Source organism: Megascapheus bottae, chromosome 18, assembly GCF_031878675.1.
Source record: "Megascapheus bottae isolate mThoBot1 chromosome 18, mThoBot2.hap1, whole genome shotgun sequence".
NCBI classification, from domain to species: domain Eukaryota; kingdom Metazoa; phylum Chordata; class Mammalia; order Rodentia; family Geomyidae; genus Megascapheus; species Megascapheus bottae.
In genome coordinates, this window is record NC_143526.1 from 30,151,326 (window position 1) to 30,179,106 (window position 27,781).

A 27,781-nucleotide genomic window follows, 5' to 3' on the forward strand; every position below is an offset into this window, starting at 1 on the left:
CATCTGTGGTGTGTTCGGAAGGTAGCTGTTGTGGGAGTGCTGAGGAGGGGGGGCTTATTCTCTGAGGAGACAAGCCTGTGCTGCCAGACTGTGCATGTCCCCAAAGTCTTCGAGGGACAGATGAAGGGCACTGAGGAAAGGGCCTGTCTATCTTTTTCCTGGTTGAACTAGTAGGAAGAGAGTACCATGCAGGCGACATTGCCACATGAGAAACCCACCCCTTGAGCTCCAGGTAGCCACTAACTGACGCTTGTGTCTTGCAGAACTGCTGGAACTGTGGCCGAAAAGCTAGCGAGACGTGCAGTGGCTGCAACATTGCCCGGTACTGCGGCTCTTTCTGCCAGCACAAGGACTGGGAGCGGCACCACCGCCTCTGTGGCCAGAGCCTGCACGGTCAGAGTCCCCATAGCCAGAGCCGGCCGCTGCTTCCTGGAGGGAGGGGCTCCTCAGTCAGGTCCGCTGACTGCAGTGTGCCCAGCCCAGCCCTGGACAAGACCTCGGCCACCACCTCACGTTCCTCAACGCCTGCCTCTGTAACAGCCATTGATGCCAATGGACTCTGAGCCTCAGACTCCATCCACCCTGACGGCCACTCCGTGTGACAGAGCCCCAGCAGCAGGGATTTGACTGTTGGATCGTCAACAAGAACTGAAGTGGAAGCAGGGCTCAACCAAGCCTCCCTACAACTTGCCAAGAGTGTATGGAAGACCTCAGGTGCCGGGCTTTGTGCACAGGTGGCTTGAACTGCCTCCTCCGTGGCTCTGCTGTGTTCTCCCAATCCGAGCTGGCACAGTGCAGACCACCAGCTCCCTACTCCTTCACCGGCAGACTGTCTCAATGCCAGCCAAGCTGGCGGCAGCTCCCCCCGGTACTATGTAGTTCCTGCTCCATCCACAGGCCTCACGAGCCAGAGGCCTGGAGGCTGGCAGCAGGTTAGAAGGGGGCCTCTCACCCCAAACAGTCCACCCTCAGCAGGTGACACCGATCGGCCTCACAAGGACTTGGGTAGGTTAAGAGCCCAGAAAAGGGCAAAAAAGAAGCCAGTACTTCCATTGAAGCACTCCTAATGCTAAGAAGGAAATAAACACGTTTTCCTCGACATTGCAAAGTATTGTGGACTAGTTTCCAACCTGGCTGGCTCCTTTAGTTTGGAACCCATTTTTCTCCCCCTATCTCAACTTGATTTTACGTGTGCAGAAAATCGTATCCAGCACTTGGACTAGTCCAGGAGAAAATGGGACTCCTTTGTGGTAGTCTTCTCTCTGCGCATGCTGGCCAAGCCAGTATCATCACACTACTGAGCAGGTCGTCTCTGGGGAGTGCGGGACCCTCGGCCACTGCTTGTCACGGCCATGTTCTGCGACCTTTTCTCGCAGATCACATGTGATTGACCCTGGGCATTGTCTGTGAGCTCTGGTTAGTACAGTAGGCTGCGGAGCTTACCCAGCTGTGCCAGGGTGTTAGGACTTCTACCCAACAGGCCTGGTGTGAGCCAAGCAGCCCTCGGGACCTGAAGTTTCCTCACACCTGGTTCATGGCATTATGCCTGTGACATTGATTCATTATCAGGCATCCATGTCGCCTGTTCAGTACCTTCCCCCGCTCAGAAAGGTTTTATGAAATGTAGGAGCTGTTTGGGAAAGCCTTCTTCTGCTCCCCTGGCTCTCTAACCAGGACACCCCAGACTCCCTAGAGTGGTGGGCACTACTTGACACCTTCTCTGCCATTCCAGTGATCCTGCTCCTCTCACCGGCTCTTGCTGGCTTTAGAAAATCATGCTCAGATTACCACTTTCTATGCAGTGACCCAATCTGAAGTAAAAGCCATTGACCCCATAAAGGAAAGGGGTGGACATGGTGGCATAGGCCTCACATACACTTGTAATTTAAGAGTTTTTCAGTCCCTTCTGTACCTTAACAATGATCAGTTTTACAAAGAAACTTGGTAGAGGGCACCTTTAGAATACCTAGACTTAGGCTGGGAGTTTGGCCTAGTGGTAGAGTGCTTACCTAACATGCACAAAGACCCAGGTTCGATTCCTTGGTACCACATACATAGAAAAAGGTGGTACTGTGGCTCAAGTGGTAGAGCTCTAGCCTTAAGAAAGCCCAAGAGCAGTGCTCAGGTCCTAAGTTTAAGCCCTGGGACTGGCAAAAAATAGACACAGACACCCCTATCCCTAGACTTGCCAGGCACCAGTGGCTCATACCTGTAATCCTAGCAACTCAGGATACTGAGATCTGAGAATCACAATTCAAAGTCACCCCAGGCAAGAAGGTCCCCATGAGACTCTATCTGTAACCACTCAAAAACCAGAAGAGAAGCTGTGGCAGAGCACTGGATTTGAACAAAAATGCCCAGGCCCTGAGTTAGTGCCCCAGGACTACCACCAACAAAAAGAATAATAAATAAAATACCTAGATTTCCATTGTATAAAGTAAGATGGACTCAGAATGAACAGGTAATTGTTATTTTAGCATGTAGCACAAGGTCTAGAGCTGTCCAGTCAGCCCAATACAGCCTGGCCTTCCTCTCCCCCATCAAACTCCCAGAGCCTTATCCACTGTGGGGGTCACTGTCTCAGGGGAAAATCAGCACAAAAGTGTCCTGGGGCTGTCCTCTGCTCACTGTTTCTTCATGGGTGAGATGGACAGACACCTAAGCAGGTTTTTAAAGTCACTCACCATAAGACTGGCCGTGTAGCTGTTGTACTGATTGGAATAAGAGCCCAAAACACTGGGCATAGAGATGTCTGCCTATAATCCCAACACTCAGGGCAGAAGGATCCTGAATTTTAATGCCCATTCCCCTAGTATGCACAAAGCCCTGTAACTGATTCCTCAGTGCCACATACACAGAAAATGCCAGCAGTGGTGCTGTGGCTCAGGTGGCAGAGCCAAAAAGAGCCTTGAGCAAAACTTGTCCAAGGACAGTGCCTAGGTCCTGAGTTCAAGCCCCAGGACTGGCAAAAAAAAAAAAAAAAAAAAATCCATGTCTTTTAGTGGGGATAAGACAAGAACATCAGAACCAAGGTTCTTGTGGTTTTCCACAGGGAATCTTTCAGGTGCAGAGCCTGGCCTACTTTTATAATCTCTGGCTCCAGTCCAAAGACAGTTTCTGTTAGTCTACGATGCCATTTGAGACTGCTTGGCTCCTGTGCTCCAAGAGTCCATCTGCAGTCCCAGGCAGGACGCCATTCCAATTGAATTCTCACAGCTTTTACTGCCTGTGTGTGTGTGTGTGCCTGCCTGTGTGTGTGCGTGCCTGCCTGTGTGTGTGCATGCATTTGTACGTGTTAGTTATTGGAGATGGAACTCAGGGCCTCTTGCTAACTAGGCATGTGCTCTGCCACATGAGCCACACCTCCAGGCCCTTTATGCATCAATTATTTTTTTTCTTTTGTCAGTTACGGGACTTGAACTCTGGGCCTGGGTGTTGTCCCTGAGCTCTTCAGCTCAAGGCTATCTCCCTATCCCTTAAGCCACAGCACCACTTCCAGTTTTCTGATGGTTAATTGGAGATGAGCCTCACAGACGTTAGTGTCGGAGCTGGCTCTGAACATGATCCTCAGATCTCAGCCTCCTGAATAGCTAGGGTTACGGGCGTGAGCCACCACCCTGCTGCATCAGTTATTCTCAGGGTGGCATCTGTGTCCTGGTTAGCCTGGGCTGCAGTCTGCCTACTTGTGCTTCCGTGTTCCTGCCCAGCCATTGGTTGATATGGGGTCTCCAGCTTCTTTTTGACTAAGCCAGCCTAGAACTCTTTGATCTCCTGATCTCTTTCCAAGATTACAAGCTTGAACCCCCACACTCAGTTCCCTTTTAGTCATCACATCTGTTTGTTGTCACACACACAAGACTTGGTCACTGTCCAGTTTTCGCTTTCTTTCAACTCCATTCTGAAATTCTTCAGCTCCATAACAAGGGGAGAAGTAGTGTCTGGGTGAGGCAGGAGCCAGTCCAGGCTCCCTGCTTGGTTTCTAGCCTCTGTGGCCATCCCTTTTCCAGTTGGTGAGGGGACATAAAGGTCCCCGTGCATCTCCATTAGGGTTTTTAGGAAGTATTCTTAGAGTTGGGGTGCTCAGAGCCCTCTACAGTTAATCTGAATGAAAAGGGCCAAGGGCTGGAATGGTTCAAAAGATGGCAGAGCGTGTCCAGAGAACAGTGCCAGCGCTCGGCCTGCCGAGGGATCCTGGCGATGGAGGGGCTTCACAGTCTTCTACCTAATGAGGACAAATCACAGGAACCAGCAAACGCCAGAGGCAGCCTGCACAGGAGCCATCATTAAATGTCCTTTTTGTGGTTCTTTACCTGTCCCCCTGCCCTGTTCAGCTCAGTCAGTGTTGAAGGCTTGGTAGTAGGGTGATTGCCTCTCACAGGGCCCCTGCAGCTCCATGGTCTCACTCGTGTGTAGCTGGGGAGGTGGGGAAGGTGCAGTGTGCAGCCACTCTGAGTCGTGTCTTCATGGATGTACAGCTGAAAGCAGGGGCTGTGCCCTCTGCAGGTTGGGCTCTGTGGCCCCTTGAGGGCCTGTTGGTCCACTTGGAATGCATCACTTCTTGCTGTCAGCTTGAGGATCTTTAGCTTCCAGACAAAAAACTTTCCATTTTGCTTCCCAGCCCTGTCACCTGCCATAGTTCTTCAGGATCAGGATGTCTCGGCATGTGTGCTTGAAGCTCATGACACAGTTACAATTGTATGGTAATGAGTTCTTGGGAGAGAGAGTACAAAGAATCTCCAGATGGCCATTTGTCCAAGAAACTGTAGGAGGGATCGTGGGCTGAATAAATCATTACAAATAGGACACATCTTGGAGGCTTTCTTCAGAACTGGACAAGAACCAAGGTTTCCGGGCTCCTGAGTCAGGAGAGCAAGCCAATGCTGATGGGTTTTAGCTATTTGCAGAGAACTGGGTGGTGGCATGTTTGAACCAAATGTGAGAAAAGCCAGAAGGACCTGGACTGCTCCAGCATGGACCAGATGGCCAGCTGTCAAAGAAGAGCCCTGCCCCAGCTGGCAGAGACAGTGGGACAGCTGCTCAGCAGAGCCCTTCTGGCTCTCGAGAACCGTTCTGTGAAACCAAAACGCTCACTACCTGCCTCCTTGCCTGGTGCATTGACATGTATTTTCCAAAGATGGTGGAGCAGGTAACCAGCCTATTCTGAGCCAGGAGAAGGTTGGAAGGCCTGAAGGCAGGCCTGCGGCCACCCCCACCTCCCCATTCCACAGCCCAAGCGGTGGCCCTTCCCGAGTAGACCCATCTGGTCAGGCCTCAGACTGCCCAGGCTACACTCCCACTGATGCTTATACCAAATAGGGCGTGTGCAGCTGGTGTCTCGGGGACAGCCCGGCCCTGCCTTGTAGTTGGTGGAAAAGCAGCAGCAATAAGCATTGGGTGAATGGTGAAAGGACCGTTTGGCTTCCCAAGTTCCTGATGAGGCTCTGAAGGCTCCATCCACAGAAGAAAGGCAGCATTGTAAATAAACAGAAGCGAAGCCCCCAGGTATGGGGTTGCAGAGTGGAGAGCAGGGGCCCCGCGGATGCGCCAGTCTGCTTCTTCACCATTTTACTCTGATAGGAAACTTTTGTTACTCAACTGTGTATAACTTATTTAATGTACTGTATAAATGAACCAAAACTGTTAAATATGTATTTAGTTTGTTCTAGTCAATAAAAAGGCTATATTCCTTCTCGGACTCGAGCTGCATTGGGCCTGGGAGCTGGCTCGGTACAATGGTGGAATGAATGTTCATGGATGGTGGCCTGTGCGAGGCTTGGGTCTGCTTCCTACTTCAAGTCTCGGTACTTGAAACGGGCTTGAACTCTGGGCCTGGGCACTGTCCCTGAGCTCTTTCATTCAAGGCTAGTGCTCTACCACTTTGAGCCTCAGGACTAGTTCCAGTTTTCTGGTTATCTGGGGATAAGAGTCTCAAGGACTGTCTTGCCTAGGCCGGCTTCAAACAGCGATCCTCAGATTTGAAGGCTCTCGGGCCTCCTGAATAGCTAGGATCACAGGAGAGCCACCACTAGCTCCTGGCAGCTCATGTATTTTCTTACCAGGTTTTAACACTAACGTTAACATACTTACAATTGTGACATTTTTTTTGCAGTCCTGGAGTTTGAACTCAGGGCCTAGGCACTGTCCCTGAGCTTCTTTTGCTCAAAGCTAGCACTCTGCCACTTGAGCCACAGCACCACTCCCACATTTTCTGTTTATGTGGTATTAAGGAATGGAACCCAGGGTTTTATGCATGCTAGCCAAGCACTCCACCACTACACAAGCTATATTCCTAGCCCAGAATTGTGACAAGTTCAATTTTCATAGTCAAGTACAACATGAACTCTCTAGTCACCTTTATTTGCCTAATGGTTGCCTAATTTAGCCGAGGCCCTAGTTGTCTTAAAGCTTCACCTCCTTGTTGGACAGTCCCTTCTTTGGCATTTTCCTGCACTGAAGTGCACATTGTGGAACCTACTGGCCAGCATGCAGTGCCTTTAGCAGCCATGTGGCATTCTGTGGCACTGAGATAGGTGTGGACACTGTACCTGTGTGTGGTGTTGAGCTCTGAGAACCAGTTGCCATGCACTGAGTCTCACTGCCCAAGCTGGAGCCATGCACCCGGCCCTGTCTGTCACCTAGTGAACTGCCATGTCCACTCTCTAGACAACTTTTACACCCAGTGCCGCCCACCACCTAAAACAATGTGGGGGCCCAGCGTGGGGGTCTCACCAAGTAACAGGAGCTCGAGCTCCTTGTGTAGATAGAAACCGAAAATGCCTTCATTCCCACCAGACACCAGAGAGATGGCAGATGAATGATCAGGAAATCCCAAGGGCCTCCTAGCTACTCAGGAGGCTGAGATCTGAGGATTGTGGTTCAAAGCCAGCCTGGGCAGGAAAGTCTGTGAAATTCTTATCTCTGACTACCAGAAAACCAGAAATGGCTCTGTAGCTCAAAGTGTTAGAGAGCTAACCTTAAGTAGAAAAGTTGGGACAGTGCCTAGGCCCTGAGTTCAAATCCCATGACAGACACACACACACACAAAAGTTTGAACCAGAAAGGTAGTTAAATAGAAACCTGTACCACTTGGTGTTGGAGAGAGAAAAATTCCAAGATGAACTGCTTGAGAGGGGAGGGTAGATTGGAGGATTGGAGGTAGCAGAAGCATCAGGCCCAGCTCTGTCCATCAGAGGGCGCCTGGGCTCTGGGTCTTCACTCCTCACTCAGTCTTAGGATGGCCTGTGGCTGAGTAAAGGCAGCAGGAGAGATGTCTACCATAGACACTGGGGCAGAAACATCTTTCAGTTTTCTGGTGGTTAATTAGAGATGAGTCTTTCAGACTTGCATGCCCAGGATGGCTTTTTTTTTTTTTTGCCAGGCCTGGGTCTTGAACTCAGGACCTGAACACTGTCCCTAAGCTTTTTTTGGGGGGGGGGGCAGGGATTTGAACTCTGGGCTTGGGCATTGTCCCTGAGTTCTTCAGTTCAAGGCTAGCATTCTACCACTTTTGACTACAGTGCCGCTTCCATCCCTGAGCCCTTTATTTTATTTTTTTTTTTGCCAGTCCTTGGGACTGAACTCAGGGCCTGAGCACTGTTCTTGGGCTTTCTCAAGATTAGAGCTCTATCACTTGAGCCACAGCACCATTTCTGGCTTTTTTCTGTGTATGTGGTTCTGAAGAATCAAACCTGCGTCTTCATGCATGCTAGGCAAGCCCTCTACCACCAGTCCAAACTCCCTGCCCCTGAGCTTCTTTTGCTTAAGACTAGCACTCTATCACTTGAGCATCGTGTCACTTCCGGCTTTCTCTGTGTGTACTGAGGAATCCGACCCAGGGCTTCATCCATGTTAGACAAGCACTCCCAGCCCACAATAGGGTTTTTTACAGTGATACAGTGATCCACCCACATAGTTTGTCTGTGCTTGTTTCTGAGTGAATTAGTTGTACCTTCTGAGTCTGCCTCCCTCCCAAGAAACTAGGCAACCATCGGTGAATCCCCTCCTCACACCACCCTCCGCTTCCCTGCCTGGTGCCAGGCGCCCTCTGATGGACAGAGCTGGACCTGATGCTTCTGCCACCTCTGTGCATCCATTCTTTGAGACTCCCCTAACATTCTCTGCATCTCCCCAAGGAGCTCCAGAGCCTTTTGCAGACCATCGGGTCTGGCTTTGATCCTTTTGTGGTGCTTCCTCTGCCTCCTCCAACCACAACAAGCTGCCATGTCTGATATACCTTCAACATTTTTCACACCAGGCACCAGCGAGCTGCTGGAGCTGAGTAGGTGTGGTCAGAGTAGCACCACATGTGGACTTTATCTTCTGTAGCTAGACATGCTGTTGATGGCCTTCCCCACACACAAATGCAAACTCTTGATCTTATGGAAATACAGAAATGGTACACAACACACATACACACACACACGCACGCACGCACACAATCTTGAACCTAGGAAGCTACTACAGACACAGTTGCCCTCCTAATTTCTCAGCTAGTTGTTTTGTGTTTATTTTTTAATTTACTAAACCATAAAACCAATGTGATTTCTTGTAGGTTTATCCGTTCCCAGCACTCTGCACAGACCCTGCATGTCTTGCCCATGTCTTGCACCACTTCCGGCTTTTTTCTATGTATGTGGTACCGAGGAATCGAACCCGGGTCTTCATGCATGCTAGGCAAGCACTTTAACCACTAGGCCAAACTCCCGGCCCCTGAAGTGAGACTCTTATCTCCAATTAACCACTAGAAAACTGGAAGTGGCACTGTGGCTCAAGGGGTAGGGTGGTAGCCTTGACCTAAAGAGCTCAGGGACAACGCCTAGGCCCAGAGTGCAAGCCCTGTGACCAACAAAAGAGAGGAGAGGGGAGGAGAGAAAGGAAGTGGGCGGGAGGAAGGAAGGAAGCAAGCAAGCAAAGAAAGAAAGAAAGAGTGTGAGAGGGGGGAAGGAAGAGAGACAAAAGAAACTTGATTTCAAGGGGAGAGGCCACTGAAGAGTGCTGGATGGAGGGATGTGATCACCATGGCAACATTTGAGCGCCCTGTCCGCTACTGCTTTACAGGGAAGGACCAGGAGGGGCAGCAGAACCCAGAGAAGTGATTGCTGCGTTAAGTTTCCTGAGCTCTGTGTGGTGTGTGGTATGGTGGTGTATATTGTGTGGTGTGTGGTATGGTGGTGTATATTGTGTGGTGTGTCGTATGTGCTGTGTATTGCAGGTAGTATTGTGATGTGTAGTATGTGTGTGGTGTAGAGTGTGTGTTGTGTAGTATGTCTGAGGTGTATGTAATGTGTGTGATGTGTAAGATGTGGTGTATGTTGGATGTAATATACGTGCATAGTATCTATGTGTGTGCTGTGTGTAGGGTGTGTGTGGTGTGGAGTATGTGGTGTGTGATGTGCAGTGTGTGGTGTGTAGTGGATACAGTGTATGTACTATGTGTGGTGTGTGTGATATGTGGAGTGTATGGTGTAGAGTGTGTGTGGCGTGCAGTACAAAGTGTGTTCTGTGTGGTGTGTAATCCGTGGGGTGTGTGCCGTGTAGTGTATGCATCGATGGTGTGGAGGGTGTGCACAGTGTGTGTTACAGATGAAGATAGGCTTGTGAGTCTGCCCTGACGTTGTCGAGCCTCCGTCCTCACTCCCCAGTCCTCTGCCCCTGGGCCTCCAGTCTCCTGTCTGCACTGCAGCTCGCAGGATGCTGCCCCTGCTCGGCGGATGGACCTTCTTGGCTCATCTGCAGCTCCCTTCCTGCCTCCCACCCCATGCCTCTGGCCAGGTCAGATGTGTCCTGTGCAGTTGTGGTATTGGTGTCACACACCCCTGTGGGTCCCCTCACCAGGGCTGCCCACCATTCTGCCTCTGCTCCGTGTCAGGCAGCAGTGGCATCCCCACCAGGCTCGTGGGGAGCCTTGTCTGGAGAGGGGTCTCCACACAGGAATCCAGCCAAGCTCTCTGCAACCCCAAGAGGGTCATGTGTGGGTGACGCTGGAGTCCCCACCACCCAGCATGGGCATACCCTAGACATGTCGTGGCCCTGTCACAGGGCCCATGGGATTCCTGGATGGAGGAAACTGCCTCAGCTGCACTCAAGTCTCCTCTCTGTAGTGTGGGGAGCTTCAGGCTTCAGACAGACAGACAGACAGAGACAGACTGACTCGTTTTTTCTTTTTTTTGCCAGTCCTTGTGCTTGAACTCAGGGCCTGAGGACTGTCCTTGTGCTTTCTCAGGGCTAGAGCTCTACCACTTGAGCCATAGCACCCCTTCTGGCTTTTTCTGAGTATGTGGTACTGAGGAATCGAACCCAGTATGCACAAAGGTGCATACTAGGCAAGCACTCTACCACTAGGCCACACTCCTGGCCCCCAGACTGACTCTTTCCACACTGCCTTTCCGGTGAGGGAGGCCAGGGGTGCAGGAAGAATGAGGAGGCGTCACTGTGATGACCAATGCCTTTTATTGCCCCTGTGCTGGGCTCTGAGGCTGGGGTTCCAGGGCTCTGAGGGGCAGCAGGCAACTCTAGGCCCAAATTATTGCTACTTTTCAAGGTCAACTTAGGGCTTTTCCCAGTGCTTGGAGAATGAGTGGGGTATGTCGTGCAAATGGTATGCAAATGACATGCAAATCAACCCAGGATTCTCCAGAGGTCTCTGGTGTAGCCATAGTTGCTGGAAAAGTCTAGAACCAGCCTGGTAGAAGGATGGGGACACCCAGGTTCTTACCCCACATTGCAGATAGATCTGGTCCCATCTCAAGGTTGTGGTTCAAGGGGGTGGGGGGGGGGTCCCTGAGCAGCAGTGATGATTCTCTCGTTGGTTGGGGAGCAGGAGAAGCCTGGCTGCCGAAACAGCAAGAAGAAACTAGGACTCTACTAGGCTGTCAGAGAAGGAAGGGAGCAAGGCAGGGGCAGGGGGGCCCCCCCAATCCAGGCCTCCTGAGCCAGGTGGAAGTCCAGATACCTCGGAAGTTACCAACAATAAAATACACTGATAAGTAAACAAACAACAGGAAGCAAGCAGCTCAGTCCCTGACCCGGGGCTGAGAGGCTCCTCCAGTGGCCCTGGCCTGGCCCCAGGTGTGGGGGAAGGGAAGTCCTTGGTCTCAGTGCTGAGTTGACCCGTGCAGAAGGCTCTAGAAGACACTCAGGGCCTCAGGGTCCTTGGTGTAGGCAGGTCAGGCTCAGTTCTTATTCATAATCCACCAGGAGGCTGTGGGTCAGAGGTTGGGGAGGGTCAAGAGCCACAAGGGGCTCCTCCCCTCCCGGGTGCAGGGCCATCAGGAGGGGCAGGGTGACAGCGTACCTGGGAAGAAGACAGTGGTGAGGGTGTCGGGGGCTCGCAGGTGGTCGATGAGAATGCGCTGAAAGGCCTTGCTGCAGGGCGACTGCTGGTGCCTGGGGAGGCCGTGGAGGGGCCTGGGCTGCAGCCATGGGCTCAAGAACACTGCCACCCGTGGTTGGGTCTCCCATCCCACCCTGGGCCTTCGTATCCCAGCTCTTCCCTGCATGGCTCTAGCCTCAGTGTCCCCCTCTGCGAAATGAGGGAGGTGGACGTGACGTCGTCCACTTGACCAAGGTACTGTGAAAACTGCGCAAAGGCCATTTGCTGAGTGCTGCCTGTGCACCTGCTCCCACTTCTTCACAAGCTCAGGAAGCCCGCAGGGCTGGATTGTCAGCAGCCCTGCTTTGCCGAGGACGACACTAGCACCCGGATAGGACAGGAATCACATGGCACTGGGCCTGGCCCAGTCTGCTGGTAGACCCACTCACCTTCTCCAGGAGGCCTCGTCCTGCCAGAACTCATACAGGGTAAAGGAGCCATGCTCTACCATCTTCTGGGCAGACACACTACAAGGCCAAAGACAGGGCCAGACCAGGGCTGGGACCACATCCGCCCACCTGCAGGATCCTGTGGGAGCACGGTCCCCTCCCCACGGCAGGCACGCCATCAGACTCACTGCAGACACTGGCCCTGGGCCCGGGTGACGTCCACGTAGCAGCGCAGGGCCCGGTGGAAGTCCTGTAGGGCCTCCTCAGCCACCTGCACCTGCCTCTGCACCACAAGGACGCGCTGAGGAGAGAGCCAGCAGCCATGGCGCGGGTCAGGCACAGGGCGAGGCTCCGTGCTTCCTGATGTCAGCTGCTGTTCCTTGCAGCAGACTCCATCCCCAACATCAGTGCCTCCATCCAGCCATGGCCTCTCTCCTCCACAGCCACCACCACTCCCTGCTGCTCGGGTCCAGTCTGGATCCCACCCGGCCTGGGGAAGGGGCCAGTGGGCAGCTGGTCACACCAGGCCTCCATTCTGGCCTGATGACCTGCTTCCCTCAGGCTCACCGAGTCAGGGCCCTTGGCAAGATCCTCTTCATGCAGGGGCTCCAGCCGGGGAGCCTGGGGGGGACACAGAGTAGGGGCCCAGCTGCCAGCACTACCCGGTATGGGTGGATACCAGGCAGGCCTGCCCCAAGAGCCACTGGCTCCCAGCCCCTCACCTTGCACTCAAGCTGGTCTATGAGCTCCTGGAGACGGTTGACCTGCAGCCGCCACTGCATCTCAGCCTCGGAGCTCTGTCCTGAGGATGGGGGAGGCCCAGAGGCCATCAGCCAATGGCCCCTGGAGCCGGGAAGCCTCTCAGGACAAACTGGGACCAGTGGGAATGGGTGGGACATACCTGCCCTGGACCCTGGGAAGCCAGCCCCCCCACCCCCGCCACAGGCGCACCTATGTCAGAGCAGCCAGGAGACCAGGTAGGTGACCGGCTGATGGTCCTCAGAGCCCTGCGTCCCGTCCGCCGGCTGCCTCCTCGGGGCCTGCTCTGAACTTCCACATTCACTTCATCCAACCTAGGGGAAGTAGAGGGTCATCCCACTGCCCCCAGACGCCCAGGACCAAGGATAGAGGTCCCAGCACAGGACCAGGTCTGGGGACACTAATAGGTCTCTTGCAGTATTGAGACCCAGCCCTAAAGGCGGGCACCCCACCTCACCCACACATGGCTGTCCCACCCAAGAAAGTGGCCTTTAGGATGCTAGGATGCAGAATGTGACGTCACCAAGGGACTCAGAACGCAGAGACGAAGGGTCCTCACATACCGCAGGCCACGGGCCTGGGCGTCCAGAGTGTCAGATGCCCCCTCCAGGGAGCTCTGCAGGGCCTGGAGCTGGCTCACTGTCTCCCGAAGCAGGAAGCGAGTGACAAACTGGTCCACTTTGGAAGCTTGCTCATATTCCTGGGGACAGAGGAGGCAGCGTCAGCATCCCCCCGACCCTGACATACATTTCAGAGAAGGGTGCCGCCTGTCTGGTGGACTCCCATGTGTATAAAGAACAGGGCAGGGCTGGGAGTTTGGCCTAGTGGTAGAGTGCTTGCCTAGCATGCACGAAGACCCGGGTTCGATTCGTTGGTACCACATATATAGAAAAAAAAAGCCGGAAGTGGTGCTGAGGCTCAAGTGGTAGAGTTCTAGCCTTGAGAAAGTCCAAGGACAGTGCTCAGGCCCTGAGCTTAAGCCCAGGACTGGCAAAAAAAAAAAAAAAAAAAAACAGGGCACAGCAGGAGCATGGAGGCTTAGGGCCCTACTCTTGGCCTGGCCTCTGTTTCCAGATGTGACCCATTCAGACAGCATCTGCCCACTAGGATGCCGCCCTTGTTTGGACCTCAAATCCATGACAGCCAGGTTTGGTCAGGCAGAGAGAGCTAGTGTGGAGATCCAGGCCATCCAAGAGCCATTCTGACTCAAGGCAAGAAGATATGTGATATCTAAATATACATCCATTCCCCCTCCACCCCATTCCATCCACCCGTACACTCATTCACCCATCTATCTACCCACCCATCCATCCACTCATCACCCATTCACTCCTACAGCCAACCATCCAGTCATGTATCCAACTATCCATGCATCTAACATGTACTGTGTATTGTTGCTAGGAAGTATAGACACAAGACAACCACATCACTGTCCACAGCCTGTGCCTGTACACATACCACACTGACCCAAGCCTCCCCTCCAAATCCTTTCCCAGGTGGGCAGAGATAGGGAACCAGACCGTGTACCTGCCCTGTGCTGCCTATCTTGGGATTCTGATTCCCCAATGAGCTTCTTCATCTATGAATCAGGATTGATAACAGCAGGTGCCCCCTAGGCTTCTGTCCAGTGCTAGAAGACAAGTTCTTCAGCCCAGAACTGTCATCACTTTGCTAAACCAATAAACTAAGGAATCTAGTCAAGTGCCAGGGCTCAGGCCTATGATCTGCCTTGGGAAGCTGAGATCTGAGGATCCCAGGCTAAAGTCTGTGAGAGTCTGATCGCCAATTAACCACCAAAACACCAGAAGTGGAGCAGTGGCTCAGGTGGCAAAGCATGGTCCTAAGGAAAAGTGCTCTGAATTCCTGTCAGGGCCAGAATTCAAACCCAAGCTTACCTCATTCCCCCCACTCACCACTGAGCACCTCATAAACACAGATTCATTATGATCATTACAACTGATTTCACAGCTGGGAAACTGAGGCCAGGAAAAGTCAGGCGGAAAGTAGAACCCGGAGGCCCCTGGGGAGGCCTGCAGGAAGCTGCCCCATGAGGTCACAATACCCGCTCCGCAGATGGGGCGGAGCTGAGTCAGGCCCTCTGGCTAGAGGGCAGGGGAGAGGCAGCATGGGCTGTGGCCCCCATTGGTGACCAGCCCCCACCATGGGAAACAGCAATTCCCACAAGAGGACCAAGGCACCGAAGCAGGCCCGCAAAGAGAGGCCGCCTGACATGGACAAGAGCCGCAGTAAACAGCAGTTCTTTAGCCACCTGAAGAGGAAGAAGCCAAGTGTGAGTGAGGGCAAGTGGGGGACAGGCCCTGGGGACAGGCTGGCACAGAGGCCCTGGGGCCGGAGGACAGGAAGGGTGCCTATGCCCACCTATCCACGTGAGAAGGGTTAAGGAGGCGGGTGGATGTGGGGGAGCGATGCAGGGGGGGTCCTCCCCATCCTGGACCCTGGGTGGAGGTCAGGCATGGGGACGCAGCCCCACGGCCTCTCTTCCAATGGGGAGAGGTTGTGGGCGGAGCCCGGGTGGGCGGGAGTCCCCGGCTGGGAGGGCGGGATCCGTCCCCTCGCAGTGGGTCAGCCTGGGGTGGGGGAGGTTTCCAGAAGGGAGGTCGAGCCCCCCCTTGGCCTCTTTCTTGGGGCCCTGCGCGGGCACCCGTGGTGATGGGGGCGGGGGGAGCCTGGGAGACGGGCCCGGGGAGGAGGCGGGTCTGGGGGCGCCGCGGGGCGGCCTCGCTCGCGCGCCCGACCCCAGGCGCGCTGTTCCCCGACGCCCACTCCCAGACCAAGATCGTGCTGCTTTTCCCCCTGGACAAGCGGCAGCAGCTGGCCGAGGCGGCGGCGGCAGCGGCGGCGGCGGCGGCGGCGGCGGCGGGCGCGTGCGCGCGGCCCGGGCGGCCGGGCGAGGACGCGCCGCGCGTCCCCGAGGGCTCCCGGGCGGCGGCGCCCATGCTGCGAGGGGCGGGCGACGGCGGCGAGCGGCGCGAGTGCGCGCGCGCGCGCGAGATGAAGAAGATCCTGGTGCTGCTGCTGCTGCTGGACGCCCGGCTGCAGGAGGAAGGGCGCCGCGCGGCGGGCGCGCCCGGAGCGGGGTCCGGCTCGGGCTCCGGCTCGGGCTCCGCGCCCGGCTCCGGCGCCAAGGCGGTGCAGGACTGGCAGCGGCTGTACGCGCGCCTGCTGACCGAGAGCGAGGCGGACCGCGAGGGCGACCCCGGCGAAGAGCAGCCCCGCAAGCGGCGCCGCTGCCCTCGCCCTCGGCCCTGAAGGCCCGGCGCGGCCCCCGGTCCCAGGACTCGGCCCAATAAAGCGTGCATAGCAACCGGCCTCCCCCAGTTCTCTGCGAGGCCTCGGGGGCGCCTGGCAGGCCGGGAGCAAAGCCAGAGGTGGGGGTCACGTCGGGGAGGCGCGGAAGACACCATGAGCAGCCGCAGACGGCTCTGCCTTCCTGCGACACCGAGCCACAGCCCCCTCCCCGCCCCAGCACCGGCCCAGATCAGCCCAGGACCCCCGACCCCGAGCCTGGGTTCCGATCCTGTCAGGTCTGTAGGCGCAAAGGAGGCAGACTTGGCCCGGCACGGGCTGGGCCATGCTAGAAGGAAAGACTTGTCTCCAGCCAAGGATCTCCATCCTGAAGAATGCCCGATGGTCAGAAATCCCTTTGGCAAGCTGACACTGTGGCCCTAGCTGCTCAGGAGGCCGAGATCTGAGAACGGAGGTTTCAGAGCCAGCCCAAGCAGGGAAGTCGGTGAGACACGCATCTCCAAGTACCCAGCAGAAAGTCACAAGTGGAGCCGTGGCTCAAGGGGTGGTGTGCCACGCCTGACAATGCCCAGGCCCTGAGTTCAAGCCCCAGTTCAGCACCAGAACAATTGTTGGGGTTGGGGGGGGGGGATTCCTTAGACGTAGGGCCCAGGCACAGGCTGAAGAACAGCGAGGGCCCCACTGCCGGCCGGGGTGAGGTCTGAGGGGCTGTGGGAGTACTGAAGTCATGGAGCTGGGGTCCCCGTCCTCTGGCCCCTCACTCCTCCCCTCCAGTAACTCCCAAGGACGTCAGCGCCTATCAGAGTGAGCACGTGAAGAAGTATCGGAATCCACCCATCCCCTTTCTCCATTTAGCCAAAGGCTTCTTCCGAACTAATCCTGTGCAGGGCAGGTGTGTCTCCTGCCAGCTGCCTGTCCACCACCACCCTCTGGGGAAAGCCCAAACCTGTAATGAAGTGCAGCCCCAGCTCCCCTCTCTCACCCTTGCTCCTGCCACATGGGGGCCACCCCTGTGCGGCTTACTCCAGGCCCAGCATGCTCTGGCAGAAGCCAGCTGCCGCTCCTCACTCTCTGAGTCACAAACCAGGTTCCAAGCCCTAGAGCCACCGTAGCCCTCGTCTTGCCCAAGGTTGGGCACTGTGGCACAGATCTATACTACCGGCACTTGAGTGGTCGTGGCAGGAGGAGCCTGCCTAGGCTACATAGAGCTAAAGTAGGAGTATCCTACTTTATAGAGAAAGTAGGGTCGGAATGACAGAGGCAAAGACAAATCTAAGGCCAAACCCAGCAACGCCCATTACCCAATACCTATGTATAGACCCCACCCAAACTCGCCTCCCTAAGTGGGGGATTTTGCTGTCTACACATCCTGATAACAATCACCTGCCCCACAGCACTGTGCTCGGCAATACTGAAGTAGCCTTTTAGAGGGGAACATCCATAATTAAGGTTTCATCATTAGGCTCTGCATATTAATTCTGAAACAATGCATTGTGGGAATGGGTATTTACAGCAGAAAGCTGTTATGTAATCAGCATCTGCCACTCAAAACTGTCCATTAGGGGAGGGCTCCTCCTATAGGAGGTGCCATTCAAACTTCAACCAGAACTAGCCCTGAATCATCCCAGATACCATCCCTCCCCCAGGCCCTTGGCACTTCCTGCTCAAGCTCAGACCCTCTCACAAATTCTGAGAGTACTTTCACCTTACTCTTGCTTTAAAAAAAACATCTACTTCATATAACTCCTGTGTTTTACCAAGTGCCTGGAATAACTTGATAATGCCCAAAATCATGTACTGGGGATGTAGGTCAGTGTAGCATGCTTGTCTAGCACATAGAGGGCTGTGTGTTCAATCCTAGGACTGAGAAGAAAAAGGGGGAAAAAAAAGTATAGAAGGGCCAGGAGTGTGGCCTAGTGGTAGAGTGCTTGCCAAGCATGCACAAAGCTCTGGGTTCCATTCCTTGGTATCACATACAAAAACAAAGCCAGAAGTCGCGCTGTGGCTCAAGTAGCAGAGCACTAGCTTTGAGCAAAACGTGTCCAAGGACAGTGCCTAGGCCCTGAGTTCAAGCCCCAGGACTAGCAAAAAAAAAAGTATAGAAAAATATAAAGATAGCCAGGCGTTAGTGGCTCACGCCTATATTCATAGTTACTCAGGAGACTGAGATCTGAGGATCATGGTTCAAAGCCAGTCTGGGCAGGAAAGTTCACGAGACTCTGATCTCCAGTTAACCACCACAAAATCACTAGTAGTGCTGTGGCTCAAAGTGGTAGCACACTAGCCTTGAGTGAAAAAGCTCAGCACCCAGACCCTGAGCTCAAGCCCCATGAACAACAAAAAAAGATATGAAGAAAAATATACAAAACAAAAACCAGGACAAAAAAATGCAGCCTTCTGGCCACACACTGGTTACCAACCTCAGAACAATGCCCCTTTCTGGGCAGACATAGCAGGTAGATCTTTATGCCTAGAGTCCTAAGCCAGCTGCTGCTAAAGGTGTACTCTCCTGCTTCCTGCAGGTAAGCATGTGCCACCGCACCACACCTGCCTCCTGTGAACGCGGACAGTGCTACCACCCATGTGCAGACTGGGCAATCATGCTCTTCTTGGTAAGAGCTGGCCCCATCAGTTTCTTCCATAGAACTTGACTTCAAAGCCCATGAACACATCCTGGCTAACATCAAAATAAAATCACGATGCAGAAACTGTACATAGCCCCGTGTCCTAAAAACCCTACAGTCAGACCTTGTTCCTGAGACCCGATTTCACCACTGGGATCCATAGGACAAGGTCCTTGTAAGTAGATCCTTACTGTAAAGTTCATCAGAGTGCCTTCTACTTCTAACCAAAATGGTTCTAGAATAGAGTCTCCACAGGGACAGGAAGTGGCTTCTGTGTGAGAATTCTTACTACCTTTCAGAGGAAAAAGCAGAGCCTTAGGGTGCTTAGCCTTGCTCAGGGTTGCACAGTGGGCTTCAGAACTGAAGCACAAATTTGGGCAGGCCCCCTAGGTGACAGCGGTAGGTGGGTAGATCTAAAGAGCTTCTGTGTCGTTAGACTGGAAAAGTCACACACTTGGCCAGAGCTTATCTGCTCTCCCCGTGTTTGGGGAAAGAACTGGTTGTGCGACACGGCTGAGGCCGGGTCTGGGTGCCCAAGTCCCTGCCCTTGGCACCAGACAAGAGGGAGAAAGAAGGTCCAGGGAGCTTGGGGAGGGGGAGGGGCTGCGGCAGCTCATCAGTGCTGAGGTCACAATGAATCCAAGTTCTTCTGTTCCTTCTCTGAACGTCCTCTCTGCTGCATCCTCATCCAGGAACCACTTCTGTCCAGCCCAGGAGACTGACTGCCTGGAGACTAAGAGCTGGGGCCAGACTCCTGGGTCCACAGATGGCCAGATGGCCTTGCCACAAGGCCCCTTCACCCCCACGGCTCGGCTCCTCCGGACGGCTGCGCAGGGTCCAGGACTTGGCATCCACCTCCGGAAGGGGGGCGGAGCCTCAGGGCAGAGGTGAGCCCTGAGCGGGCGGGGCCTGGACCAAGGTGGAGCCTGGAGCCCCAACCGGGGAGAAGGACCAGGGGCGGGGCCGCGGGCCGGGGGCGGAGCCGCCAGCAGGAATGGAGCCGCGTGGGTCCTCGGAGGTGGAGCCTCCGCGGAGCCAGGAGGCGAAGCGTAAATCCCAGGCCGGTTACAAATCCCATAAGAGAGGCCGAGGCCTAGGGGCGCCCAGGTCCAGGCACCGGGGCCACGGCCAACGCCGGGGGACCGACCCGGAGTGCCGGGGCTGCCAGGTCCGCTGTCCGCCCTCCTTGGGCCACGTCGCGGTGGTGGTGGACCAGGGCTCCGGCTTCACCAAGGCGGGCTTTGCGGGCGAGGAGCGGCCGCGCGTGGTGCTGAAGAGCTCGAGCCTGGTGCCCAGCTGGGACCGCTCGGCGCCGCCGGGCCAGCCGGCGAGCGGGGTGGCGCGGGCGCACCCCATCAAGCACGGCCTGGTGGCGGACTGGGAGGCGCTGGAGGGGCTGTGGGAGCGCCTGCTGGTGGGCGGCCTGCGCCTGTCCCCGGAGCAGTGGCCGGTGCTGGTGAGCGACTCCCCGTCGGCGCCGCCCGACAGCCGGGAGAAGATGGCGGAGCTGCTGTTCGAGGCGCTGGCGGTGCCCGCGTGTCTCATGGCCAACTCCTCGCTGCTGGCGCTCTGCTCCACGGGCGCGCTCAGCGGACTGGCGGTGGAGGCGGGCGCGGGCGTGTGCCACGCCACGCCGGTCTACGCGGGCCACTCGTGGCACAAGGCCACCCTCCGGCTGGACGTGGGTGGCAGCGCCCTGTCGCGCTACCTGCGAGAGCTGCTGGCGGCCGCGCACCCAGACCTGCCCGTGCGGGCGCTGTCGCGCAAAGCCATCACCCAGCTCAAGAAGCGCTGCTGCTACGTGTCACAGGACTTCGAGGGCGACCTGCACGACCCGGGGCGCCACCACCCCGTCTCCTTCCCCGTGGGCAGTGGGTGCTCCGTGCACCTCAGCCACGAGCGCTTCCGCTGCCCGGAACCCATCTTCCAGCCCACTCTGCTCGGCCAAGACGAGTCGGGCCTGGCCGCCTTGACCTTCCAGGCCCTCCAGAAGATGCCGTCGACACTGCGGGCACGGCTGGCCAACACCGTGGTGCTGGCGGGTGGCTCCACGCTCTTTCCTGGCTTCCCTGAACGCCTGCATCTAGAGTTGGAGGCCCAGTGCCGGCGGCACGGTTACCCGGCTCTACAGCCCCGCCTGGTGGCCACGCCGGAGCGTGGCACGGCTGTGTGGACCGGAGGCTCCATGGTGGCCTCCTTGCACTCCTTCCAGCGAGGCTGGATGACCCAGGCCATGTACCAGGAGTGCGGCTGCAGGCTGGTGCACGAAGTATTCAATTGAGGGTGGTGCTGGACGAAGGCGACGGTGTCACCAGGGGCCTGCAGGAACAGTGGCTACAAGCCATCCATACACCCAGCTCCAGATCAAGTCTCAAGTGTTGGCAGCTAGGCTTATGCAGGAGGGGTGGGCCACACCCATCCCTTTCTGGGCCGCGAAGATAGGCTTTCATTTTGACACTGCTTTTGAATCCTTCAAACCAGTGCCAGTTCAAAGAATAGTAACCCAGCCGCCCATCTGCCAGGCCATGCCAGGCCCAGGGGACAATGCTTTGAAGGATGATTAAATCTCCGTGAAAGCAACCAGGGAAAGCCTTGTTTCTTGAGGTGTGCTCAGGTGATCTTTTGCTGAGGGTCTCGGATTCTGGGATAACTGGGATCGGGACAGGGTCAGCTCCAGTGGTAGAGTTCTCTGTGCCCTAATATATGCAAGGCTCTGGACTGGATCTTCAGCACCAGTACAGTTGATTCAGGCACAGTCCCAGGACCCTCCCTACCTTCCCACCACACCCACACTTTTAAGAGCTAACAGACAAAGGGATATGAAAGTTCCTTTTTGCTTGATACTAGGGTTTGAAGTCAGGAATTTGTGCTTTCTAAGCAGGTTCTCTAGCATCAACCACTCCAGCTCTCTTTTTTGCACTGGTTATTTAGAGACAGGGTCTTTTTTTTTTTTTTCCCTGAGCCTCCACCTAGACCATAATCCTATTTTACACTTCCCATGTAGCTGGAATGACAGACACATGCATTGAACCCAGCTATGGGTTGTGAAGGGGTCTCATGAACATTTTGCCCCCACCAGCTTCAAATCATGATCCTCTAGATTCCAGCCTCCATAATAGCTAGAATTACAGATGTGAGCTGCCACCACACCCAGCTGAGGTTTTTTTTTTTGCCAGTCATGGGATTTGAACTCAGGGCCTAAGCACTGTCCTTAGACTTTTCTCAAGGCTAGAGCTCTACCACTTGAGCCACAGCACCACTTCCAGCTTTTTTCTATTTATGTGGTCCTGAGGAATCAAATATAGGCCTTCATGCATGCTAGGCAAGCACTCTATCACTAGGCCAAATTTCTCCCCCGCCCTTTTTTTTTTATCAGTCATAGGACTTGAACTCAGAGCCTGGGCACTGTCCCTGAGTCTCTTTGTGCTCAAGGCTAGTGCCACTACTGGCTTTTGAGTAGTGAATTAGAGATAAGAGTCTCCTGGGAACTTTTCTGCCCCAGTTCACGTTGACCCCCAATCCTCAGATCTCAGCCTCCTGAGAAGGATTACAGGCATGAGCCACTGGCATCTAGCTCCTTTCACACAAAAGGAGGGGAGGCTTATTTTTTCAAAGTCAACATGTGAAGGCCTGGGACCCAATTGGTCAACACTTTGCACACAGGTGCCCCCACAGGTGGGCACACATCTACCTGAGTATACAAAGATGCCCTCAGGCTCAGCCCCTTCCGTGTGCAAGCACAGCCTGTAGGCATATATAAGCACACCTGCTGGTCCTGGCTTCACAGCCCCCTGCAACAATGGCTGGCCACTAAGAGAAACCCACTTAAGCCAGGAAAGGCTTTGGGTGCTGGGAACCATAAGGAAAAAAAAAAAACAAAAAAACAAAAAAAACAAAAAAACCTTCACTCTCATTTGTCACAGCAAAGCACCAAGAAAGTCTCCATTATTATCTCTGACTTATGATGAAGGAACTGAAAACCAGAAGGCTAATGAGGCACAAGCCACTAAGTGGGATTTCTTTTTTTTCCTCTTCAGAATTGAACCCAGGCCTCTAGCTCTGCAACAGGAAAGGGTCCCACAGCACCATGCCCCCCATGCACCACTTTGGACCCCACCATCAGCCCCCCTACTCACCAGCTTTGTGGTGTCCATGGCAGTAAGCACGGCCCGGTTGAGAGACTCCAATGCGGCCAGCACAGGCCGGTAGACGCCCAGGTGCTTGGAGAAGTACTCTGTGGACAGAGGAGGCGCCAAGAATTCCCAGCTCCCTGACCTGGAATCCCTCAGATGCCAAGCAGTCCAAACCATCCTGCCCATCCTCACACCAGCGGCTGCCCCTCACCACACCCCACACCCCGACACAGGGCAGTGTGCCGACTCACCACACAACTTCTCTGTTTCTAAGTTGCTGCAGGGAAGAGAAGAAACTCTTCAGACCTTACCACTCGAGCCCGCTGCTTCCCCACACTCACTCCTCAGTCTAGCACAGAATTGGGTTGGGGTGCACGGTGAGTGGGGAAGGGGGCATTGCACATAAAACTCCAACTCTTGGGAGCCCTGAACGCCCAGCTAGTCTGGGATTTCGACTGAGGAGACAGGGGAAGTGAGGGGAAGGCGAGCTGCGTACGTGTGTGTGACATACGTGTGTATGCTGAGTGAGGAAGCCCGGGGAAGGAGCACGCGTGGGAGGGCATGCGTTTGGGCGCCTGCGTCCCTGGGTAGAGGCAGGCGGGGCTCAGCAGTCCCATCCTCTGCTCTGGTTTCTGCACGAAGCAGTGATAGAGGATAGCTGAGTAGAGGTGGTGACTCAGGCCTGGCTATTTTGGGGTCCCAGCTGGAAGCAGTGTAACAGCAAGTCTGGAGCTGGGGTGGGAGGGTGGGTAAAGCTGGCACTGGGCCCTGGCACCTTTCTCCCTGCTCCCCACTCTCTGTCCTCTAAAAAGAACCAAGGCAGCGGGGACCCACTGGGGTTGAGACAAGCTGGCCAGGCTCCTGCCCAGAGCTCAGCTAGGCCATCTCACACTCACTCGGCAGGAGGCCCATCGATGCCGCTGAAAAGCTCCTGCAGCTCCCGGGTGCTGAGAACCCCGTCAGCAAAATAATTCTGGAACTCTTCGAATGATAGCTTACCGTCATCTGCGAGGATGGCAACAGGGTGGTAGCCCTCAGCCATCACCATGCTCGCTTCCACCCAAGGCCGCCACCACCACCCGGCCCCTCCCAGTATTCACAACCTCCCAGCCAGGTGGCATGGAATTCCAACCTCAGAGGGGGCCCTGACTGTTGGGGGACAAAAAGACTGAAGTCCTGGGGCCGGGAGTTTGGCCTAGTGGTTAAAGTGCTTGCCTAGCATGCACGAAGACCCGGGTTCGATTCCTTGGTACCACATATATAGAAAAAAGCCGGAAGTGGTGCTGAGGCTCAAGTGGTAGAGCTCTAGCCTTGAGAAAGTCCAAGGACAGGGCTCAGGCCCTGAGCTCAAGCCCAGGACTGGCAAAAAAAAAAAAAAAAAAAAGACTGAAGTCCCAAAGATAGCTGCGGAAGGGAACAGAGCCGCTCTGTGGGCACAGCTTTGAATGAGAGACTCATGTTCACTAATGGAACATGCTGCTGGAGCAGCAGGCTGGCTGCACAAGCCTGAGCTTCCCCATCAAGGACATGCAGGAGCAGAGGCAAAGAGCAGAAGTGGGGTACAGAACCCCAGGATTCAGCCTGAACATGTGCAAGGTCTTCACACAAGTGCCCTGACCGAAGTAAGAGCATGTGTCTTTCTTCGGAGAGAAAGTGGTTGATAGAAGCACTAGGCTGGCCTCGAACTCACAGTCTTGCCTCTGCCTCCTGAGGGCTAGGGTTACAGCCTATTTTAGGATATGTATCTTTTATGTGTGAGACGGGGTGCTGGGGATTGAACCCAGGGACCTTGTGCATAAATTGAGTTATGCCCCAGTCCAGGACATTATGTCTTGATCAAAGGTCCCTACTACTTTTAAGAAGCCCAAACAGAAGTGGCAAGGAGTATGGACATAAACCTGTTTCAAGAAGGCAAATGTAGCCGGGCGTGGTGGCTTACGCCTGTAATCCTAGCTACTCAGGAGGCTGAGATCTGATTTGAGGAACAAGGTTCAAAGCCAGCCTGGGCACTAAAGAACTTGAGACTCTTATCTCCAATTAATCACTAGAAAATGGGAAGTGGTGCTATGGCTCCAGGGATAAGGTGGTAGCCTTGAGCTGAAGAACTCAGGAACAGCGCCCAGGCCTAGAGTTCAAGTTCCATGACCCACAAAAAAATGAAATGAAATTGAAAAACAGCGAAAACAAGTCAGGTGCCAGTGGCTCACACCTATAATCCTAGTCAAGAGGCTCAGATCTGAGGATTATGGTTCAAAGCCAACTGCAACAGAAAAGTCCCAATGAGACTCTTACCCCAAATTAACCCTTCAAAAACCCAAAGTGGAAACTGGCTCAAATTGGTAGAATGTTAGCCTTGAGGAAAAACAAAAGTGGGGGCGGCGGATAGAGCCCAGACCATGAGTACACACTCCACAACCAAACCCCCCCCAAAAAAATGGGGGGGGGCAAAAACATAAGAAGCCCAGAGAAAGGTGGGCTCCAGGTTGAGTGGCTGCTTTGGCTCAGATGTTCAGCAGCTGCTGACTCCTCTGAGACAACAACCTGTTGCATGCCAGGTCTCCTTGAGCTCTTCCTAGACCAGAATCTGAGACTCCTGGCACACAGAGACCAGCTTTACCCCTGTTCAAGGGCTGGAGTTGACTGTGCCCTCTAAGTCCTCTCAGCTTGAGAAACCCTGTAAAAATCAGGCTTTCCTTCCACTATCCCATCCTTCCCAGTGGAAGGCTGCCTCCCACAGGGAGTCTAAAACCACCAGCTCCAGGCTGTGTGACCCCAGGCAACTTGCTTCACTTCTCTGGGCCTCTATTCCTTTGTGAAATGGGGTGAAATTCTATTCCAGCTGGCTGTGGTGAGGCGCTTATGAGATCATATTCCCACTACTGCGGCAGGACATTACGTGTAGAAAGCCCCTACCTCTAGCCTCTGGCTCAACCACATCCCCTTGATCTCCTTCCAAGGAAAGGAGATGCCTTTGCTAATTTTGTTTACAATCCCCAAGATTTGCCTCCATAAATAGACTGTGTACCCTTCACATTCCCTAGAGCCTCTCTGATGTTCCTCAGCTACCCCCCTACACACCACTTACCACACACACTCACTGTAGGGCTCCAGTTCAACCATACTTACCATTCTTGTCTGCCCTGCGGAAAACCTGGAGGACAAAAGGAGCATGAGTGGAACTGGGCGTGAGGGCTGGGAGGAAAGAGACCCCCCCTCAACAGAGCCCCAGCTGGCCTGGCTGTCCTCTGCTTCACACTGCCTGCAGCTCAGCCCTGCAGGAACTTCTGCTCCAGGGTGAGGTGGGGGAGCACAGGAAGCACACCCCATGGAGCCGCTGCTCGCTCCCTTCTCCTGCAGGGCCTCCTAGGGGTGCTCCTGGCCAGCTCCTACACCCCTGCCTCCCACAGCTGGAGTGGAGCCCAATTCTATCTGATGCATCAGCCCTTGGCAGAATCCCGGCCTATGGAAAGTTGGGGATATAGGCCAAGATGCGGCCCAAAGATCCTGGGCACCTGTCCCAGACATGAACCCCATCTCTGCTGTGTGGCCATCTAGTCCAGCTCAGCCTCCTCCCTCTCTTAATTATCACCTTGCTGAAGATGTTAACACACAGGCAGGGGCCAGTCCTTGCTTTGCAGATGCCTCAGTTTCCCTAGTGGCCATGGAGAAGCCCCCTGGGTTTAACCCTTTCAGAGCTAGGGATTCCAGCAAGGCCAGTTCAGCATGAGGGCATGGACAGGTATGTGTAAGAGAAAAGGAGATAAGACAAGGTTTTTGTTTTTTGTTGTTGTTACAGAGGGGGAGATGTCAGGCAAGTTGTTCTTTGGTCCCTCTGTCAGGGACCAGAGACTCCCCAGGTCCCCCAAAGCAGCCCAGCAAAGAGCAGTCAGCAGGCCTACAAGGAGGTATAGGCCAGGTCTGGATAGGGGGCCTTCATAGCTCCAAATCCTGAGTGGCAAGCTCCTTTGGGGGATGATCCCCTCAGAATCAGTGAGGCTAAAGAACAGATCCAACATCCAGCTTGACTCAGAGTAGGTCAGATACTGCTGAGGGTCACACAGCAGCTCTGTGCAGCGTAGGTACAGTAGATGGAGATACTGGGTGAGAAGGAACAGGAGCACCAGGCTGGGAATGGGGACAACTAAGGGCCACACCCTACTGTGCCCCCGACTCTGTATGTGTGACCTAGAACAAAACCCTTAGGCCTTGGTTTTCTCATATGGGGACAGGAGGGTCAGATCCCCTTCTGCCTGAATAGCAGTGGTCAAGGTGCTGAGTCACTGAGACAGAGGGGGCAGAGCAGCTCAGCCTGCTTGGTGGGCACCTGGGGTACAGGCAGGAGGGAGCCAGGAGGGCTGGGCACAGAGATGAAGGGCAGATGGGGGCAGTGACTGAGGCAAGCCAGACTCTTCTACAGTCTCACAAAGGGGGTGCTGGGACACTTGCTGCTTAAGGAGTGTCCCAGGCCACCGAGGGTGACTGTGGACAGCTCTTGGGCCAGCACAGGACACCTGATGTGTCCAGTCTCCCCCTCCCACCCAGGTCAGGACAGCCTGGCCCGACATAGAGCATGGTGGCCCCTGCTGCTGTGATTAATTGTTGACAGCCACCACCAGCTGAGGTGATGGAGGGGAGTTTGCAGAAGGGAGAAGGGGACAGCAATATGGAACTGACACAAGAGAGGCAGAGACAGGATGGAGAGGAGCTAAGGGGGAGACACTGCAACAACAGAATCAGAGATGTGAAGCAGAGCAATCCAGAGACACAGAGGCAGGGCCAAGAGACATGGAGGGACAGGAACAGAGATGGGGCCAGGAGATACGGAAACAGGGGCGGGGACAGACAGCCCTGCAGGACACAAGATGGACACCAAGACAGCCCCTCGCCCGCCCGCATGCCCCACTCACGTCCTGAAAGAGTGCGTGTCCAGCAGGCCCGGAGACGGGTGCGGGTAAGAAGGTGGGGGGCCGTGGGGGCTCAGGCGCGGGCGGCCGGAGCAGGCACACGGCGAGCAGTCCTGCGCACGCCATGGCGCCGCTGCCCGCTCAGAGGGATCCGAGGTTGGTCGGCTGGCCAGCTGCACCCGCTGGACTCTCTCCCTCGGGCCGCCCGGGCTCGGGCTGGGGGCGGGGCACACCCTCATTGGCCCAAACTTTGGCCACGCCCCTCCGGCTGGCCACTGACCACGCCCCTTCCAGCTGCCAGCATCTCACCGAGTATATGACAGCCAGCCAGGAG

The 27,781-nt window shown here is 55.1% G+C and overlaps 4 protein-coding genes across 8 annotated transcripts in view; 3 read left to right on the forward strand and 1 right to left on the reverse strand.

Moving 5' to 3' along the window:
* The window catches only part of Cbfa2t2 (CBFA2/RUNX1 partner transcriptional co-repressor 2), a 93,135-nt gene extending 89,888 nt beyond the window's left edge, over window positions 1–3,247 (forward strand). For all 4 annotated transcript variants that reach the window (XM_090352183.1, XM_090352182.1, XM_090352181.1 and 1 more), the window contains exon 11: window positions 264–3,247. In XM_090352183.1, the coding sequence (XP_090208309.1) occupies window positions 264–563 (300 nt within the window). In that variant the 3' untranslated portion in view covers window positions 564–3,247. The remainder of the gene's footprint in view (window positions 1–263) is intronic.
* A 7,522-nt stretch (window positions 3,248–10,769) lies between these two features.
* Necab3 (N-terminal EF-hand calcium binding protein 3) lies at window positions 10,770–27,636 on the reverse strand. Its single transcript, XM_090352185.1, has 13 exons — window positions 27,451–27,636; window positions 25,670–25,694; window positions 23,440–23,548; window positions 22,795–22,820; window positions 22,547–22,644; window positions 13,083–13,219; window positions 12,712–12,833; window positions 12,483–12,562; window positions 12,328–12,381; window positions 11,949–12,061; window positions 11,761–11,838; window positions 11,294–11,385; window positions 10,770–11,200 (listed from the first exon to the last, which is right to left on the reverse strand). The coding sequence occupies exons 1-13, from the start codon at window positions 27,571–27,573 to the stop codon at window positions 11,172–11,174; spliced, it is 1,086 nt and encodes a 361-aa protein (XP_090208311.1). The 5' UTR covers window positions 27,574–27,636; the 3' UTR covers window positions 10,770–11,171.
* On the forward strand, window positions 14,490–15,844 carry C18H20orf144 (chromosome 18 C20orf144 homolog). 2 transcript variants are annotated; one of them, XM_090352839.1, is made up of 2 exons: window positions 14,490–14,809; window positions 15,310–15,844. In XM_090352839.1, exons 1-2 carry the CDS (start codon window positions 14,681–14,683, stop codon window positions 15,787–15,789), a joined length of 609 nt encoding a protein of 202 aa, XP_090208965.1. In that variant the 5' UTR covers window positions 14,490–14,680; the 3' UTR covers window positions 15,790–15,844. The 2 variants fall into 2 exon arrangements, with proteins under 2 accessions (XP_090208965.1, XP_090208966.1); XM_090352840.1 differs by having other exon boundaries at window positions 15,343–15,844.
* Actl10 (actin like 10) lies at window positions 19,824–20,752 on the forward strand. Its single transcript, XM_090352186.1, has one exon. The coding sequence runs from the start codon at window positions 19,909–19,911 to the stop codon at window positions 20,689–20,691; it is 783 nt and encodes a 260-aa protein (XP_090208312.1). The 5' UTR covers window positions 19,824–19,908; the 3' UTR covers window positions 20,692–20,752.
* Window positions 27,637–27,781: the final 145 nt, after the last annotated feature.